The sequence below is a fragment of the Arvicola amphibius genome, chromosome 8 (genome assembly GCF_903992535.2).
Source record: "Arvicola amphibius chromosome 8, mArvAmp1.2, whole genome shotgun sequence".
Classification (NCBI taxonomy): domain Eukaryota; kingdom Metazoa; phylum Chordata; class Mammalia; order Rodentia; family Cricetidae; genus Arvicola; species Arvicola amphibius.
The window spans coordinates 28,257,889-28,276,418 of NC_052054.1; the positions used below are offsets into that span (position 1 = coordinate 28,257,889).

At 40.7% G+C, this 18,530-nt stretch overlaps 1 protein-coding gene across 1 annotated transcript in view; it reads right to left on the reverse strand.

Moving 5' to 3' along the window:
• Positions 1 to 18,530, reverse strand: part of Pex7 (peroxisomal biogenesis factor 7) — a 67,341-nt gene that overhangs the window by 22,559 nt on the left and 26,252 nt on the right. Inside the window, exons 6-8 of the mRNA XM_038340027.1 lie at positions 13,582 to 13,688; positions 12,165 to 12,278; positions 8,435 to 8,490 (exon numbers count right to left, since the gene is read on the reverse strand). Of these exons, the coding sequence (XP_038195955.1) occupies positions 8,435 to 8,490; positions 12,165 to 12,278; positions 13,582 to 13,688 (277 nt within the window). The remainder of the gene's footprint in view (positions 1 to 8,434; positions 8,491 to 12,164; positions 12,279 to 13,581; positions 13,689 to 18,530) is intronic.

The following is an 18,530-nucleotide window of genomic DNA, read 5'->3' on the forward strand; positions in this document are numbered from 1 at the left end:
AACTCCTCCTCCTTCATCATCATCATCATCATCATCATCATCATCATCATCATAAAGATGATCCAAGACTGAGTCTCTCACTTTATTCAGTCTATCTCCAGCAAGACTGCTCATTTAGCACAGTCTGGATGGTGCTTCTGTGCTGTTTTATACACTTGCTTTTGAGGGTCTGGGGAGATACCTTATTGGTAAAGAGCTTGTCATGCAGTAATGAAAATCTGAGTCCTATCCCCAGCAACCATGTTAAACCAAGCATGGTAATGTGTGTTTATAATCCAGCCACCAAGGGGACATGGACAAGGGGCTCAATGCAATCAACCTAGCCTAATTCAGAGACCCAGGTTTCACTGACAGACCTTGTCTCAATAAACAAAGTTGGTGGTTTCTATGGAAAGACACATGAAGCTGTCCTCTGGCCTCTACCTATGCACACACATGCACACATACATCTGCTTTTGATCATTATCCATATCTCAAGGTACATACTGATGAAAGTCCATTTCACAGCTAAGGGGAATAGGTCACGGAAAATCCTGTGATCCTTAACACCATACCCAATGAACAGCAGTCCCAAAGTGTACATTCTACTAGCACCATGTCCGTGACCTTCTCTACACAATCCAGGGGTTCAGGAGATCATATAGAGGCACCATCTAGGATTCTATGGATAGTTTTGATTAACATTCTAAAGGCTCAAACAGGCTTGTATCTCCCATCAACTCAGTTTCCTCCTACCTTCTCAAACTATATAGAAAATCCCATAAGCTAAAGCCCATGCCAGAACTCCATTAGCCAGACAACTTACACTCAAACCAACACCCTAAAGGATGATGAGCCAGCATAAACGTGAACTCCCGTGACACAGAGTTCAGGAATGGCTTTCCTCTTGTAGTATCCCTGTAAGCACTGATTCCATCCTCCCATCTACTGTGCTGTCTCTTCCTAACTTACATTGACTCAACCAGTCAGCTCCTTTGCCACCAAACGAATTTCATTTTTTTGGAGTGCATGTCAGGAAACTAGAAATCTCCGTGGTGGTGAAAGAAGTTGATTGTTGAGTGGCGCATAAAATCCACCACGAGGACTCAGGGTGAAGTCATGGGCCACTATTTTAATTTTCTTATCACTCTTAGGGGAGCTTAGAAATAAAAATTGTAGCCTAGCAAGATAGTTTGCAAAGAGGAAAAATTCACCCACTCGAAAACATTTATTAGTATCTAATGTTTACTTATTTGCATAAATGGAAAGCTATTTAGCTTTTTGTTTTGTTTTGTTTCTGGAACTAATACTGTAACAAAAATCAAGTTTAAAACTGAAAATCTCTAATTGCCTGGTAATGTAAAATAAATTAGTGGTTAATTTTGGAAAACTACTTAACAGTTTTCAAAAATGACTTTTAAAAAGCCACAAATATCCAGAAGCTACACCATGTTTACAAACGTTCAAGGTGAAACAATAAAAATTCTAGACCTAGCTTTTCTATCAAAATGAATGAATTATAATAGTTCAATTAAAACTTTAATCAGATCAATATTTTCAAGAGGCAGGCACCGGTTCATCACAGTAAGCACCAAGCCCAGAAAGCACACAGCAGGCAGCCTAGAGTACTTGACAAATTAAAGAAAACCATTAGGCTGAGGGAAGGCTGGCTCTGGGAGTACTCATGGCTGCGATCCACAGGCATGCAGGATGAAATATCAAGAACACCACCTCTCAGCAAGAGGAGGTAAAAGAGAAAGTTTCCATAGAGTTCATTGTTTATCAGAATAAAGAATCATGAAACCTTTTTTGTGACTCAGTTTTAAATAAAGATTCTAGTAAAAAGGAATAAAGTTGGAAAAACTTCTTACAAAATAGTATCAACATCAGTATCTTGATCAATAATGTCATAAGAACTGCCTATGTACATGTGGACTGTTAACTACTATGGGAACATGGGGACCAGGGCTAATGAGAATTCTGCATAACAAGCAGATGATGCTGTTGAGCACGTGTTCTTAGAGCATCACATCTAGATAGTAAACTCATTAAATTCATTAAACTCATAGCCACTGTCCAGCAGTGTTCTGACCGCTTCCTAGCTCTACCACATGAAATACTCAATGTCCTCATTCTGAAACTAAATAGTTATAAATTCATCCACCAGGGCTATAAGGTGTAGGCTGTCTGCACAGCGTATAGTCAGTCTCCTTTCTCACCTTAGCTCTCTACTCTGCAGACACTGGGCACAGAGATAAGGAGGAGACAGGGGAGCCAGACAGAGATGGGGGAGGAAACAGGAGGAGCCATACAGAGATGAGGGAGGAAACAGGAGGAGGAGCCATACAGAGATGGAGAAGGAGACAGAGGAGATAAACAGAGATAGGGGAGGAAAATGGAAGAGGAGCCAGACAGAGATGCTGGAGAAGGCAGAGACAGAGATGGAGGAGGAGACAGAGGAGACAGACAGAGATGAGAGAGGAGCCAGAGGAGATAGACAGAGCCAGAGAGAGAAACAGAAAAAGCAGACAGGACGTGAACGTGTGACAAAAAGAAAGAAAATCAGCCCCAAAGAGGCTGAAAGCAGGAGCTTGTATTCAGAGTAAAGTAACCTTGGGTCCTCCCTCTGCACGCTTGTCCCCCTTTCCACTAACTGTAAGGGTTTCTGGTCGACACCCATGTGCACATGCAGGTACACACATGCCTACATAATAGAAAGACAAGAACTGCTGAATGCAAGTTGAAAACAGATAAACAACTGGTGTTTACAGTCTCTTTATAGTTCATTCCATTAAATGGAATCCATATTCTAGACTAGGGTTTCAGAATAGACCTAAAGGGTGAACTATTTACCCCTTAGTTCTCAGGGCATATTAAACTATGACCAGCTGACGTGTAGAACCCAGCTGATCTGAGCAAACAGGCTCACTCTTGTGCAAACAGTGAGCAGGAGGAAAGACCAAGATTTTCTGCTCAGCTACCGCCATACCTCTTAAAAACCGTAACAGACAGATGAGGTCCCTAACGGTGCAGCCGTCTCCTGTGCAGCCCTTCCATCCTCGTTGCATAGGCAATCACTCTCAATTCTTCTCATCCTTGCTTCTGACTTTATCTTTCTAAATAATATACTCAGAATTTACTGCACCTTTTCTTTTTCATTTTCAGATAGTCTTTTACTTCCCACTACAGAATGAGACAACGTAACACATCCTTAAGAGAAAATATACACAACCAAATTTATTTCAGTGCCTTAATGAAACTACACAACAGAACTCTTAAAAATATAATGCAAATTAGCTGTCAAAATCCATAAAATTTCCACTGGAACTAATCACCACAATTCAGAGTTCAAAGCAATGCCTCACACTGCACTGAAGCAAGGCTTAATCCCTCGCTCCTGTTCCGTCTATTCATGTGTTTGCATTAGGCTATGGATTAGACAGGCACATGGGTTGATTCTGAAAATGTTCTGTTCTTAAAAATCAGGGCACTTAAAATCAGAAGACTCACAAGTTCTTCTTTACCAATGTTTGTTCTCTCGTTTTATAGAAAATCACTTTAATTGTTTTACTTAGCATTTAATTTACCAAGTTACAGTTCACCTCATGAAAAGAACTTTCCAAGTGGCAATAATTGACACAGGATTTGTACCTGCCATATGGGAAGTAAATAGCAACGTAGAGGATATGACATGTTACTTTGTAGTTGTAGAACAAACTGAAACTATCTGCATGCCACTGTACCTTATTGATGGGGACACCAGCCCTAACTTAAACACAATAAAAACAACCCATTTGTCCTTAAAAACATTTTCCCATTCACACAGGATGCTGTGTATTAAGTGCCATTTTCTTAATGACTACTTCAAACATAACTAAAGTGAAATTATGTTTCTGGGCTTTTATAATCAGAATAACCAGAGTTGTCGTCAATTTCCATCTAATTTAAATTCACTTACATTTGTAAACATTTATTTAGCATATTCCAATTACTAGAGACAAACAATAAATTACACAAATCCTATCCTGGAATCAAACAATATGCTCTGTTAACACAAAATACATTTAACACTGAAGTATTCTTGCAAGAATTAAACAAATATGGGAACAGATATCCTTCTTAAGAAGAAAGCCAAAGACAACTATATTGAGATAGCCTACTTATATCAGAGAAATGTATCAAACTCTGCTGGAACACAGAAAAGTGTGCCCAGCTGGCAGAGATCTTTATGTTTAGCATATCTTGAAGGTGTAGCATTTAGACACATATTTGATCATTTTATTAATTCAATCACAGACCTTGCAAAGGTTAACAGTTAACATCATACCATTAGCCATGTGAGGAATTAGAAGCCATCTTAATTAGACAGCCATCAGAAGCTACACGCTGCAGCTCAGCTACATTTCTCTGTTTGCTTTCACTGACCTTTTTTGTGGGTAAGGGGCTAGGCAGAGCTGAGAGGAAAGGTCTGCGAGACAGAGTACATATTCAGCTATACTATCTGTTGACTTTGGCTGACCTTTTTTTAGGGGATGGGGGAAAGGAGAAGTATCTGCCTGCGGAAATCTCTGCTAATAAACACAAGGATCAAAAGCCCATCAACCACACCAGAGCTGAGACTGACGGTAGACAGGCAGGTCCCATGAGTGAACGTGACAACAATTAAAGGGATTTGGTAGGTAATGCGTTTTTGTCCAGATTCTAAGTTAGCACAATACAATTAAATATCATTTCCCTGCTATGCAGTAAAATAACCGATCCTTATCTTACTCCAAATTAAATATCATGTCATACTATTAAAAGGCATAAGAAACATTTTAGTATCATATTTAGCATGAGTAAATATTTTACTTTTCCTTGAGTGTTTTTATTTTGAAAATTACCAATCCACCCAAAAATTCCAAGACAGATATAACGAATGCCATATACTTCTTCTAGTTCACCAACTATTAAAAATTTACCACATTTGTTTAGCTTCCTCTCTCTCTATATATATATGTGGTATGTGTGTATATATAATATTTTTGTTAACTCATTTAAAACTAAATTTCAGGCATTGTGCCTTGAGCATCATTGATTTTGCTAATCATAAATATTAGAACATATTTTTATAGTGAAATGGTATTATATAAGTACAAATTTTAAAAAAGAAAACTAAAATTAATTGGCTGTCTGGTTAATGCTGGATACTATGTGTACAGCTTCTATTTAACAATACTTAAATGTCATAAAAACATTATGGAATAAATAAAGGCTGAGGGATATGAACCACATAAGAGATTAAATATAACTCAATTAAAGTTATATATTAAATAACTGAATATATAGCTTAAGTATACCAAATAAACATTAAATATGTAATATTAGTAACTAAGTATAAGTATAAGTATATAATTAAGTATATAGAATGTATATAGTTTACATATACATATGAAAGATATAACAAAATTCTAGGATTGCAAACTCTTTTTCTATTATATCATGCTGTCTCCATAAAGATTCTTTAATAAAAATGTACATAATATCTAGCAATTTAGAGAACAAACATAAATAGTATGAAACACAGAAGTGGCCTCTTAGCTATGGATCTGAATAGAATGCTGCCCCTATTCACTGCTGCATGGTGAGCCCTGTTCTGGTTCCCACAGAGCCATCCTGCTAGGTTCACTTTTCTCTCACCTTCACAGTGCAATAAAAATTCCTACTCACATGGCTCCTCGGTGGCTTTGAGCAATATAATTATCTTATTAATATAATGCTAGGTAAAGCATGAATGATTAACACCTCAAGTCTCCCTGAGGTACTTACATTTTAAAATAGGAACCTTATTACTATTAGCATCTAATTTAGAACATCTGCTATTTTTCAGACACTCATGTGCCGAGAACATTTTGGGTACTACCTCATCAAATCCTCTAAACATGTCTACAAAGGAGGCATCATTCCCTTTAACCAGTGTCTAGCGAGTGGAGGAGGCAGCCCTTTCACCTCAAGTCAACTACTCAAAGGTCCACATAGCCACTGCATTAGAGATGTCTACACAGAGAGTGTTCAAGAATTTCTCCGAAGAGTAAGGGATGTGGAGGGACGGGACTGGCTCTCTGTAACTTCCTACCCCGGGTTTTACTTCTCTCCCAACTACAAGGGGAAGAGAGCAACAAAGGGCTGAGTGTAGATGGCTTTCCTTGCTCTAAAGTAAAAGTGACTACTTCACCTTTGAAGATGAGAGCTGAAATGGGCTTTACGTCCAAAGAGACAGACGGTCTTCTGTCACCGCCAATTATGCCATTAAGGCTGACAATAACAGGACAGTAGGCAGCACCTAGTGTGCCAGCATTTGTGTATGTTAGCTCACTGGGTCATCACAACAATCTCAGGTTGCATGTCCTATCATCTCCATGTTGGAGATGTACTATCTGGTAACCTGCTGAAGTTTACATGGCTAGTAGACTATAATGGCCTGCCTCCATTATGAGGACACCCAAGTATACACCAAGCCCCAATGATTCTACAAGTATGTCTTCGATTATTCTCTATCTGTATTTGTGACTACATCTCTCTTACTATACAAGCAAAACTGACGGGCTTAAGCCTGCTTCTCCTCTCCAAACCTACCATTTTATCATCTCCTGCCAGGATTTGAATGTAAACTGTCCTCTTTAGACTCATGTTTCTGAACACTTGGACCCCAGCTGGGGATGGGCCTTGAAGTGGAACCTCACTGGACCAAGGACTGCAAGGGCAGGCCTTAAGGTCTTTTAGCCCCAGGAACTTCCTGTCCTGTCCCTGCTTCCTGAGTGTAGGTAGACACAATGTGAGCAGCTGCCCGCTTTCCTGCTGCTACCTCTAACTGTAAACGAACTCATCTTTCTTCCCTGAGATTGTATCTTGTCTTGTATTTCATCACATCAATCACATCAACAAGAAAAGTTAAAAACAAAATAATTAAAAATTTTAAGTAAATATATATTTCCTTAGCCATTTACTTCAATCTGTCCATTACAATGCCTGACAGATAATAACAGACATATAAATATCTGTGACTTTTAAGGCTGTATACATTTGTCTTGGTTACTTATCTATTGCTGTGCTAATATACCAAGACCAAGGCAACTTATAAAAGAAAGCACTGAATTGGGGGCTTACAATTCCAGAGGGTTGGAGGACACGACCGTCCTGGCCAGAAGCACGGCATTAGGCAGGCAGGCAGGCCACCAACTAGGGACCAAGTATTCAAACATACTAGCCCATGGTGGCTGTTCTCATTCAAACCATTACAACATCTATACAGTTTGGTAACTGAAAAGGATTGAAGCATTGATAATGCTAGGTTAAGAGAGACATCATTTATAACATGAGTACACACAGTTTGATATTAACAGCATTAAATTCTTATCATATTTTTCTTGCCAAAATATGTATCTTAAAAAATTAAGTTTTGGGAACTGGAGAGATGACTCAGAGGTTAAGAGCACTGGCTAGTTTACCAGAGGTCCTGAGTTCAGTTCCCAGGTGACCTATAGCTCCACAGTTCCAGCCTGACTGGGGTAGATGGCAAGCAAGAGACAAGTTTTTTCTCCTGTCCATTGGTGCTTTCTTCTAAAAAGTCCACTATCACCACAAACTAAAAACTCTGCAATCATGCCTTACTACTTTAATGTGGCTGGATGTGGTGGCTCATGCCTTCAATCCCAGCATCAGGGAGGTGGGGGTAAAAGAATTAGGAGTGCAAAGTCATCCTTAGCTGCACATGGAATTCACAGAGTGGGTACATGAGGCAAGACCAAACAACAAAACAACACTCTCCACCTCATCCTGGCTAGAGTGTGATTCTATTCCCCAGTTTGTCTGCATTCCTTTTTTTTTCAATATTTGCAACTTATTTTTATTTTATGTCCATTGGTATTTTTCCTGCATGTATGTCTTGTGAGGGCATCAGAAGACCTGGAACTGTAACTATAGACAGGTGTGAGTTGCCATGTGGGTACTGGGAATTGAACCTGGATCCTCTAGAAAAGTAGCCATTGCTCTAACTGCTGAGCCATCTCTCCAGCCCGTTTGTCTGCATTCTTACACAGGCTCCTTCCAGAAAGACAAGTTAGAGGCATGTACTTTCTCTCAAGGTACCAATTTAATCTGTTCCATCAGAGGGACACACTGCATGAAGACAGCCATAAGAACCCTGCCAGATCAAACACCGGCTGAGAAGGAGAGGAGAGGAGCTCTGGGGGTTAAGGCAACAAGGCTGGTTAAGTTCAACGCTTAGTGTCCTCACACAAACCCAGCAGACTTTACAGCACACGGGACAAGGGGATGTGGCTTACAGAGTGACTAGCTAAGAGGAAAAGGCAGGAAAAGTACATTGTTAATAATGCAATCCACCACCTCAGAAAAGTTACCCAAATACAAATGCTACTTGATATTGCACACAAAACGTATTTAAAAATCTCAGTACCTTACGGTGAAGTCGTAGGAACAAGAGGCCAGCACCGAAGCATCAAATGGCGAAAACTGCAGAAGACAGAAGTCAGGTGTAGTCACAGCGGCTGCTCCATGAGTCGCCCCCAAACCAGCTGAGGCTCTGTCACTTAAAAACGGGCCTTCCCGGGCCTTGTGTACTTATTTTGACCTTTCAAGTATTCATTTATAGCAAAATTTTAATTTTTCCATTCTCCAAAGAAAATCCCACAAGTTCTATAGAAATAATTTATAACATGTACTCCTAAATGTTGCTATTTGGAAAAAAAAATAAATATAAATTCTTAGGAGCTACCTAAACATAACTCTACAAATATAAGGGACTGCAGTGTGTGGCAGTATATAGACAGACAATAACTATAGAATTTGCCCATTATATTAATACATTTGATATTCATGTACTCTCGGCAAAATAATCACTTAAATGCTAAATATAAATTTTTAAATAATTTAATGTTATTTATATATCATAGCTCATGAAAAATTATACCAAGGATAAAAATGTAAATTTTAAGCTCAGTGTCCCAGTTTAAATAGGAAATATCCCTGACAGCTCGTTCATTTGAAGTGTGTTGCCACTGTTTTGAGAGGTTGTACAATCTTTTGGACATGGGACTCGCTGTTGAATTTTGAGCTACAAGCATAGACGTGGGGACTATGAGTGGGTTCACTTGTCACCAATCCAGGCAATATGAGTAAGCTGCTCTGCACGCTCCCATAATCCTAGACCAAGTCCAAGCCAACTACCTTGCCACCATGAAACTGAATTACACCTATTTTCCCTAAGTAACTTCTGTCATGAGATGTAACCAGTTTATCAGGCGGCAGCATCAACATAAATGATAAACAACCTATTGACTGTCATTGCATTTTTTGTTTGTTTGTTTGTTTCTTTTTTGTGTTGTTGGGTTTTGGAGGTTTTTTGGTTTTGGTTTTTTTGTTTTGTTTTGTTTGGGGGGGTGGGGTTTTGAGACAGGGTTTCTCTGTAGCTTTGGGGCCTGTCCTGGAACTAGCTCTGGAACCAGGCTGGCCTTGAACTCACAGAGATCTGCCTGCCTCTGCCTCCCGAGTGCTGGGATTAAAGACGTGCGCCACCACTGCCCGGCTGTCATTGCAAATTGTATTTGATGAGTATCTGTTTTACTAACACTGCTGTGTGTGGGCTTTCACTTATTTACATTTAGTGTGGAATCCTAGGGATTGAAGGGCCTCATGCATTCTGAGAAAGCACTCTGCTACAGAGCTTAATCATGGGCTTGATCTGATTTTAGTAGCTATACATAGATATATAACTGCATTTGGTGGAGGAGGGTCTCCTGCAGCCTAGGCCAGCCTCTAGTTTGTTCAGAAGTTAAAGATCATCTTAACTCCTGATCCTTCTGCTTCCACCTCCCTGAAGCGCTGAGACTGCAGACATGGGCCACCACGCCCAGCTTTGTGTGGTAATGGGGATCACAATCCAACCCCTAACTATACCCAGATACTACTTTACAGTTTTCAAAGTACTTTTACCACATTTACCTTAATTCGGTCTCAGAAAAATCTGAAATACAGAAAAAAAAGTATTTTTCTACTAATAAAACCTGTCCATATAAGATCATTATTACAAACATAAAAGAGCTTATTCTTACTTCTGCAGTAGCTGCTGGTTGTCAGGGAAACTGACAACCCAAGTGCAGGGAACACGTGACTATGGATTAGAGAACATGTAACCATGGATTGCTGAGTCCCAGACAGGAGACCCTCTTACATTAGCCCCTCCTACAAAGTTCAGAGCACACAGGAAGAAGGGGTGGGAAGACAGCCGGAGCTGGAGGAGGGAAGGGCTGCTGTCAGACAGTGTCCTCTGAACATGAGAGCTGTTGTACTCATGGACTCATGCAGCTGTGCTGCCTACTAAGACCTGCCCAGAGCAGGACAGAGAGCAGGGCAGCTCAAACAGCAGGGGGCTCATGAGGCCCATTTCTAACTGAGAGCTGCTATCAAATAATGGCTGCTGGGGAACAGAGGGCCAGTTCTCTCTGGAAGGATGCCCAGGCTCCAGGGGACGGTCCTACACCCATGTGCACGAGGCGGGTCTAACTGGGTTATCCCAGTGGGTTATTAAGAAAGTTATTAAGAAAGGGGGAAGGGTTACGTAAAGTTGAGAAGGGGATGTGCCAGGTGTCTTGGTAAAGCTAGAGGAAGAGTAGAGATGACCAAAATATTTTGTATGCATGTATGAGATTCTCAAAGACTAGATTAAAAAAAAATTAAATTAAAAAAAATTTTTAAAAAATTAAATTAATGAGAGTAAAATGTTACTAAGTACTACATAATATTTAAAATTACATAGGCTAATATAATTTAAAGCATTAACTTAATGATGATTTGCAACATTTAAAATAAGGCTAATGCATGACTTCCATATTGGAAAGATCAGTAAAATATTTTTTAGCTCTTGGTGTAAAAACTTGAAAATCGGGAGCCACCACTTAATCAGGAGTCTTTACAGTAACAGCAGAATCCCCTGACAGGAAGCTAAGGAACTGAATTAAGTTCCCTTACAATGAGGCAAGCCTACTGGAAGCAGCATCAAAAAGTGAGCTTCTCTCCTGTTCAGACTAGAAAGTTTCTACACCCTGCACATTAATAGCTTTTATATACATCATCATGCTAGAGAAAAAAAAACTACCATCTCTCCAAATCATTGAACACACACACTCAACAAATAGACAATTATGAAAAATATAAACCCTAAAAATATATACAGCTAAAAATGTTAAAAGAAATAATCAATTGACTAATAACAAGATGAAAAATGGTTTTTATTTAACATCAAGTACTATATCTTTATATCATCCCAGCTTACTCAGATGTATGACCTAATTTTAGCTTTAAATATTATCATTAATTGGCTAACAAAAGCACATATAAGAAGGAATCAGCGATCCCAGCACTTGGGAGGCTGAGGCAGGAGAATTATAATTTTGAAGTCACCTGGCCTACACAGTGAGATCCTGTCTCAGAAAACCAAGAGCCACAGACATAGGTCACTAGTAGAGCATTGCCTGTGCCGTGGAAGTAGATGTAGGAGTAGAGCATTGCCTAGCCTGTGCCATGGATGAAGGAGTTGAACATTCCCTAGCCTAGACCATGGAGGTAGCAGTAGAGCATTCCCTAGCCTAGACCATGGAGGTAGCAGTAGAGCATTCCCTAGCCTATACCATGGAGGTAGCAGTAGAGCATTCCCTAGCCTAGACCATGGAGGTAGCAGTAGAGCATTCCCTAGCCTAGACCATGGAGGTAGCAGTAGAGCATTGCCTAGCCTAGACCATGGAGGTAGCAGTAGAGCATTCCCTAGCCTAGACCATGGAGGTAGCAGTAGAGCATTGCCTAGCCTGTTCCATGCCCAGGCTTGATCCCCAGAGCTACACAACTTCAAGCCCTAAATACTTTTTTTTTGTTTTTGTTTTTTTGTTGTTGTTGTTGTTGTTTTTTGTTTTTCGAGACAAGGTTTCTCTGTAGCTTTGGAGCCTGTCCTGGAACTAGCTCTTGTAGACCAGGCTGGTCTCGAACTCACAGAGATCCGCCTGCCTCTGCCTCCCGAGTGCTGGGATTAAAGGCGTGCGCCACCACCGCCCGGCTTCCTAAATACTTTTATACAGGCTTCATTGATTATACTGATGCTTGTGTTTTTATTCTATGTGTAAAAAATAAAGACTTACTTTCACCTTCCTAATAGCATACTTGTGACCAACAAGTTCAAATACAGGTTGTCGTACATTCCGTAAGTCCCAGCCTCTCAAACTACAATCAACCGCTCCTGTCACCACCAGGTTCTGAAAACAATTCCAAAAAAATAAATAAATAAATAAAGAGAAACAAAACTATGACATCTTTACAATTAAACAGTACTAAGGCTTTCCCACTAGAAACAATAACACACTTTTGTAGTTAAATATATACCCATGATCTATTTTTTAAAGTTGTATAACAAGCAAAGAAAGGAACCAAAATAGTCATTTCATAACAGAAACAAAAATATACAACTTGAGAGGGAAGAAACCCAATATGTTTCAAGTACAAGACAGAACACCACACACAAGAGAAAGAGGCAAAGTCTCAAACAGCATTGTAGATTTTTAACTTACTTTCTCAAGTAGCAATAGATGTACAACGCTTTAAAACATTGTGACAACTTAGCCCGTCTTTATCTTTAAGAGGTTTAAAACATGCTCTGAGGTCTTACCAGGCATTACAAGGCAAGACACTAGGCTGGCAACGTAGTTCAGTGATAGAATACTTGTCTCACAAGCATAAATGCATCTCTGAGTCCAATCCTCAGTACACACACACACACACACACACAGTGTGTGTGGGGGGCCAAGATGACACAAAGTTATTTTAAAAAGCAAAGTGTTTGTTTTATTTGTTTTTTTAAGCCTAAGTACTTCTATTGAATATGCATATTTTCTTTTTATTTAAAGAATTCTGTCAGTGTGGCATTCTTTCAACTTTCCTAAGTTAATTTAAACCTAGAGAAAAGAAAACAAAATAGGTAATTTTAGTTCTCAGCCAATAAGCCCCTTGAGGTATATAGATAGGTATATTAACATATTTATATCCATCCCTATATTCCTACTTTTTAATTCTCATGCTCAGATATTTTAGCTGAAGCTTTAAAAAGTTTCACATTGGTACCACCATCTTACAGAAGCATAGAAACTGTTTGGCTTAAAAAGGAAGATAAAACAAAATCCTAAAAACTGATAAACTGTCAAATTGAAAACTGAGTTATAAATAGTTTGGTAGCCTGACTAGACACCTGAAAAACAAATGAATGCAAACTCTGGAGTGCCAAGGTTAAGAGCAATCACACAAATACAAATTACATAATGTGTAAAGCAGTTTCCAAAACAAACAAGAAAGGCTGCACTGTTGAACTCTTGAGAATATCCATTCCTTAGTTTGAGGTTTTAGGAGCACTTAAGTCCAATTCATGCACGCCAAGCACTTATTTACAAGTGACAGGGGCTGAATTTAACTTAATGGTCCAGAAACAGCACCGAAGTCCACATCAACAAGACAGATAAGGCACAGGTTACCATTTAGAAGAGTGCTCTGCGTGGAGCCTTACTGTACCTCCTTGTATTTACACCAGTCACAGCTCAGGATCTCTGTGTGATGTGCTGGAATCACAATTCGGACTCCTGCGATCTTCACATCCCAGATTCTCAGAGTCTGATCACCTGATAGAAAGGGAAGACCTGGTCAACCTTCACAGCCCACTTGGGTGCTCAGAGCAAGGGCGAGCGCACCACAAGTCAAGTGAGAAATGCCACTGCCAGGATACTGCACCTAGATATATTTCAGACCATCACAGGGCATAAGAACTACAGTTTAGAGCAATACCATGGTAGTGCTTTTACATCAAAGAGGAGAGCCTGACTCTCACAATGAGACACCAATGGAGAAGCTGTTAACTTAGGAGTATCTGTGTTGCTGCTAGAGAAGAGCTCAAGGCCGCAAGCATGAGAAGCATACACTGTACCACTGCACCATGCCTCTGGCTCCTTCAGGATTTTAGATATGCTACATTTTAATGGAGCAGCTAGAGCAAAAATTTCCTCCTTGGGAAAATAAGCTAAAAAATTATTACACTTTGCATTATTAAAATAAGGTTGGCACTGTTCAAATGCATATCACTTTGATAGATGAAAGTAAGCAATATTTTGGGATCTAAGAATGGCAGGGATGAAAGAATGAGTCTGAATGGGAAGAGTTCTGGTACATGTGAGAGCTTCAAATATCTTCAATGGGCCTAAAAATAATCACTAGCTCCAGTTTAGCCACCAGCCAGTAGAATTTGTTTCAGAATTCCAAACAGTCAGGATTAAACAATCTCTTATGGTCTCTTTTAGCCCTCAGTGCCTACAGTAGTGACGTGGATGCCCAGTGTCTGGTCTGCAGCCATACCTTTCTTCCAAGAACAGCACATGACCTCCACACCAAGGGACTTTGAAATTACCCATGACTCTAGAAGATGCAGACCTCAGCTGGCAGCCAAAGGTGAGTGTTTAGTTGTTTTGCTTTTAAAAAAAAACTATAGGAGAGAGAAAAATCACCCTCCGACCCTGTCCTCTCTTTGGTCTGACTGTAAACATGCAATTTTATTTTACAAGTTTTTCAAAGCCCCCTCTCTTAAAACAGAATTTACCAAGCATGGCATCTGGAAGCTGCTGGTAACCAAGCTTATCACCACATGGAGAAAATCGGGCTATGGAGTCATCAGGACACAGGGTCAAGTCCAGGTAAGAGACATAAAGTGAGCAGTCTGAGCATCATTTCCATTCTGAGCTATGCTTTCAACACATTTCATAAAGACCTGGGGTAGATCTAGTTCGATCACTTGCCGGCAAAGAGACACAGCACTATGGAGAGAATAAATGGATTCCTCCCTAAGTTTTCTGCCTCTAGAAAAATCAAGTCCCAAAGGAAAACATCCGATGCAGCATGAGGCTTCTACTGCATCCCATGAAATGCCAAGTGATGCTAACTGACTTCTCCAAACTTCCTAACACTAGGCTGGAAACCATAAAGTCACTTTAGCATGAATAAACACCATCTGCGTCCAATGGGCTTGTGTTCCCTGGGTAATTCCCTTATCTGAAGGTGTGAATGGATTCCAAGCACCAAAACATTACAATGAGTACAGAGTGTAGAGTGAAGAAGTGACTGACTTTAGCACAGGGAAAGCAGACATTAGAGTGTACACTGAGCAATATCTGTCATTATAAGACAAATATGGCCAGTCATGTACATGCCTTTAATCCCAGCACTCAGGAGGCATAAGCAGACAGATCTCTGTGAGTTCGAAGTCAGCCTGGTCTACAGAGCAAATTCCAGGACAGCCAAAGCTACACAAAGAAACCGTGTCTTGAAGGAAGGAAAAAAGAAAGGAAGGAGGGAGGCAGGCAGAGAGGGAAGGCAGGCAAATATGGTTGTCCTGGGGGCAGCAGGGGAGGGGAGGGCCAATGCCTTTCAGAAAGTAAGGGTCCTCAGGTATAATTCTCTCTCGTGGTACCAGCGCTGCTTACAAAGATGTGCTATGAAAACTCAAATTGCAGACATAAGGTGACACAGCGCCCATACTTAAGACTGAGTAAATGGCTCCTCTGTTTCTCTGACACAGTATCTGGCTCTGCACCACGGTATTCAGGTAGCCTTTCTGTTAAAAGCTGTGGTTTTTAGGCCATCCATTCTGCAGTTAAGGAGACTGTCTTGTAAATGTGATGGTCCTACTTTCTTGATAGTTGTATATAGTTGGCACTCTGTCCTCATCAGTGTTTCCAGGTAAGAAAGGGACCTTCTAGCCAAATGGGACAATGATATACCCAACTCTTCCAGTCCCCAGGACATATAATGGTTTTTGATTTGTCTGGCTTTTTAAAATGGTATCTCCAGCCTGTTGGCCATTTACTGTCATCTAGGCATTTATGAGGACATTACGGTGTTGCCAGAGACCCACCTGAATTACCAGTCTTACAAGGTGCAGGCCTGCACTGAGAGTGGACCCAGCAGAAGAGGAAGTGCTATGTACCAAGGCTAAGCCCATACAGCAGGAAGTATGGGGAGCTTGGGAGAGGCTGCAAAGAGTCTCAAAGTGTGGTCTGAAGGGAACTGAGCACCAAAAAAGCAATTTGGGCCCCAAATAAATGAATTTAATTGAAACACCAGATGCCTGTCAGATGTAATATGACTTTTTTCTTAAAGTAGAACGAGGCTTATCTAAGAACCAGCTGGAACCCACACTCAGGCCTGGCTATGACTTATGCAATTATATGGAGTCTGTAATAACAATAATTTAGTTTTCGTGGTTCAAAAGAAAGTTTACTTCACATGAATCCTCTTTATAGAAATAGCACAAATATTTTCCTATTGACCCCAGTTTATAAACATGGATTCTGTTGATGTAGCTACCAGAACCACACAGACACAATGTCCCGAGAGAGCGCTGCTAGGGAGACAAGCCTAGATGTGGCACTCTCCTGAGTCTCCCTATTAACAGCTAATGACAGCAAATTTCTACTTTTCCAAATATTCCACAACTCTGACAGTAACGAAGCCCTTCCACCCCTGCTGTGTGTGTGGTATGTGTGCTGTGTATGTGCTGTGTGCATGTGTGGTATGTGTGCTGCGTGCGTGCTGTGTGCATGTGTGTGTAGTATGTGTGCTACGTGTGTGCACGCTGTGTGCATGTGTGGTATTATGCTCTGTGTATGTGGTATGTGTGCTGTGTGCGTGTTGTGTGTGTGGTATGCGTGTTATGTGCGTGCTGTATGTGGTAGGTATGCTACATGCATGCTGTGTGTGTATGTGTGTGGTATGTGTGCTGTGTGTGGTATGCATGCTGTGTGTGTTGTGCACGCATAGTATGCACATGCTGTGTGAGTACTGTGTGAGAACCACTGATGTAAGCATTTGCCCTTCCACTAAAAAAATAGTATTTTAAGTCGGGTGGCTCAAGCCTTTAATGCCAGTACTCGGGACACAAAGGCAAGTGGATCTCTGAGTTCAAGGCTAGCCTGGTCTACAGAGTGAGTTCCAGGGCAGCTGGACAGCCAGGGTTCCTCAGAGAGAAACCTTGTCTCAGAAGAAAAAAGAAAAATAAAAGAATCATTAGCATAAGCTTTGTGATTGAGACGATCTTTATGAGAAATCTTGCTTTGTTTTAGCAAGGCTTTATTATGAGCCAGAAGACAAAGCAAACTGTTTAAAACTGTGATACAACTCACAAACCTAAAGGAAAATAAAGGATTCTCAGTTCTCTCTGATCCAGCACTGAAGCTACTCCGTAGGTTCTGAAAGCAGATGGATGTGTGTCTATGAACACCAGTGTGGCAGTTCCCATTACATCAACAGAAATAACACCATTAATTCAGCAGTTCCAACAGAGCTATTCCAAGACAAGGAAGCACTTCCCAAATAAGGCTAATTGCTTGATTCAGCTAAAAAACCAGCCCAAACTCACTCCTCCCCGAGGGCATTTTGATTCCCAGAACTAAAAAGGCTCGGAACTCTGCAGCTGTTTAAGCTTCCCGGATGATTGTAGTGACAGCGGGTTTGGAACCACTAGGCTAGTACGTTGTTACCTGACCATACATCCAAATTTCTACAGGCAGCCACTCTAAGCACTGTTGGCAGATGAGCTGGATGCTCTTCAGGCTACCCTGTCACCACACCGTCCACACCTTTGTCCCCTCACTCTCGCTTGCTGATGAGGTCTGGGCTCAGACACTGTTTCCTCAGGGAAACCGCAGGAGTCACTCTATTTCCAGAAGGAGAGTTCGTACTCATACCATCAAATGAGGTCTCATTCCCAGGCTCATCCCCTGTACCCAGACAGTGTCTAAGCCTGATGCACATTAGCTTAGTTATGATAATGACCTGATATATTTACTATCGCCACCACTGTCTTAGAAGTAATGGAGAGATACAGGTTAAAGAGCAGGGCCAAAGACAGCCATGCTTGAAGTGAAGAAGCAGAACTGGATGCCAAGCACTCAGCCTCCAGAGTCCACGTTCTTAGCTACTTTCAAAAGAATATCACACCACTTATCATCCGGTGCATCATCAACACCACCATCACCACCATCTTCTTCTTCTTCCTTCTTAGCTGTTTTCTTACTAACATGGGCTCAAGGAGGGCAAGAGAGCTCCATTCTTCGTCACCAGCCCTCCAATGCTGAGCAGCAGTGGGTATTCAGTGGACTAGCTAACAATGTCTCAAAAATCAAAATGAACCCACAAATGATTTTAAATTCTAGTAAAAATAAGACTCACATTTCTTGTGTAATAATAATCAATAATTTTAGTGTTCAGCCACGAAAGGCATTTAGTTATAAAAGAGCACACAGATGATGCAGGAAATGGCTAAAGAAAAGTAGTCGCGGGGTGGCACACCTATATAGTCCGAATGCTAAGGAGGCTGAGGGAGCAGACCACAAGCTGAAGGTGAGTCTGGTCTACATAGTGAACTTCCGTGACTCAACAATCATACACACACACTTGAGATGAGCAAAGAAAATCTG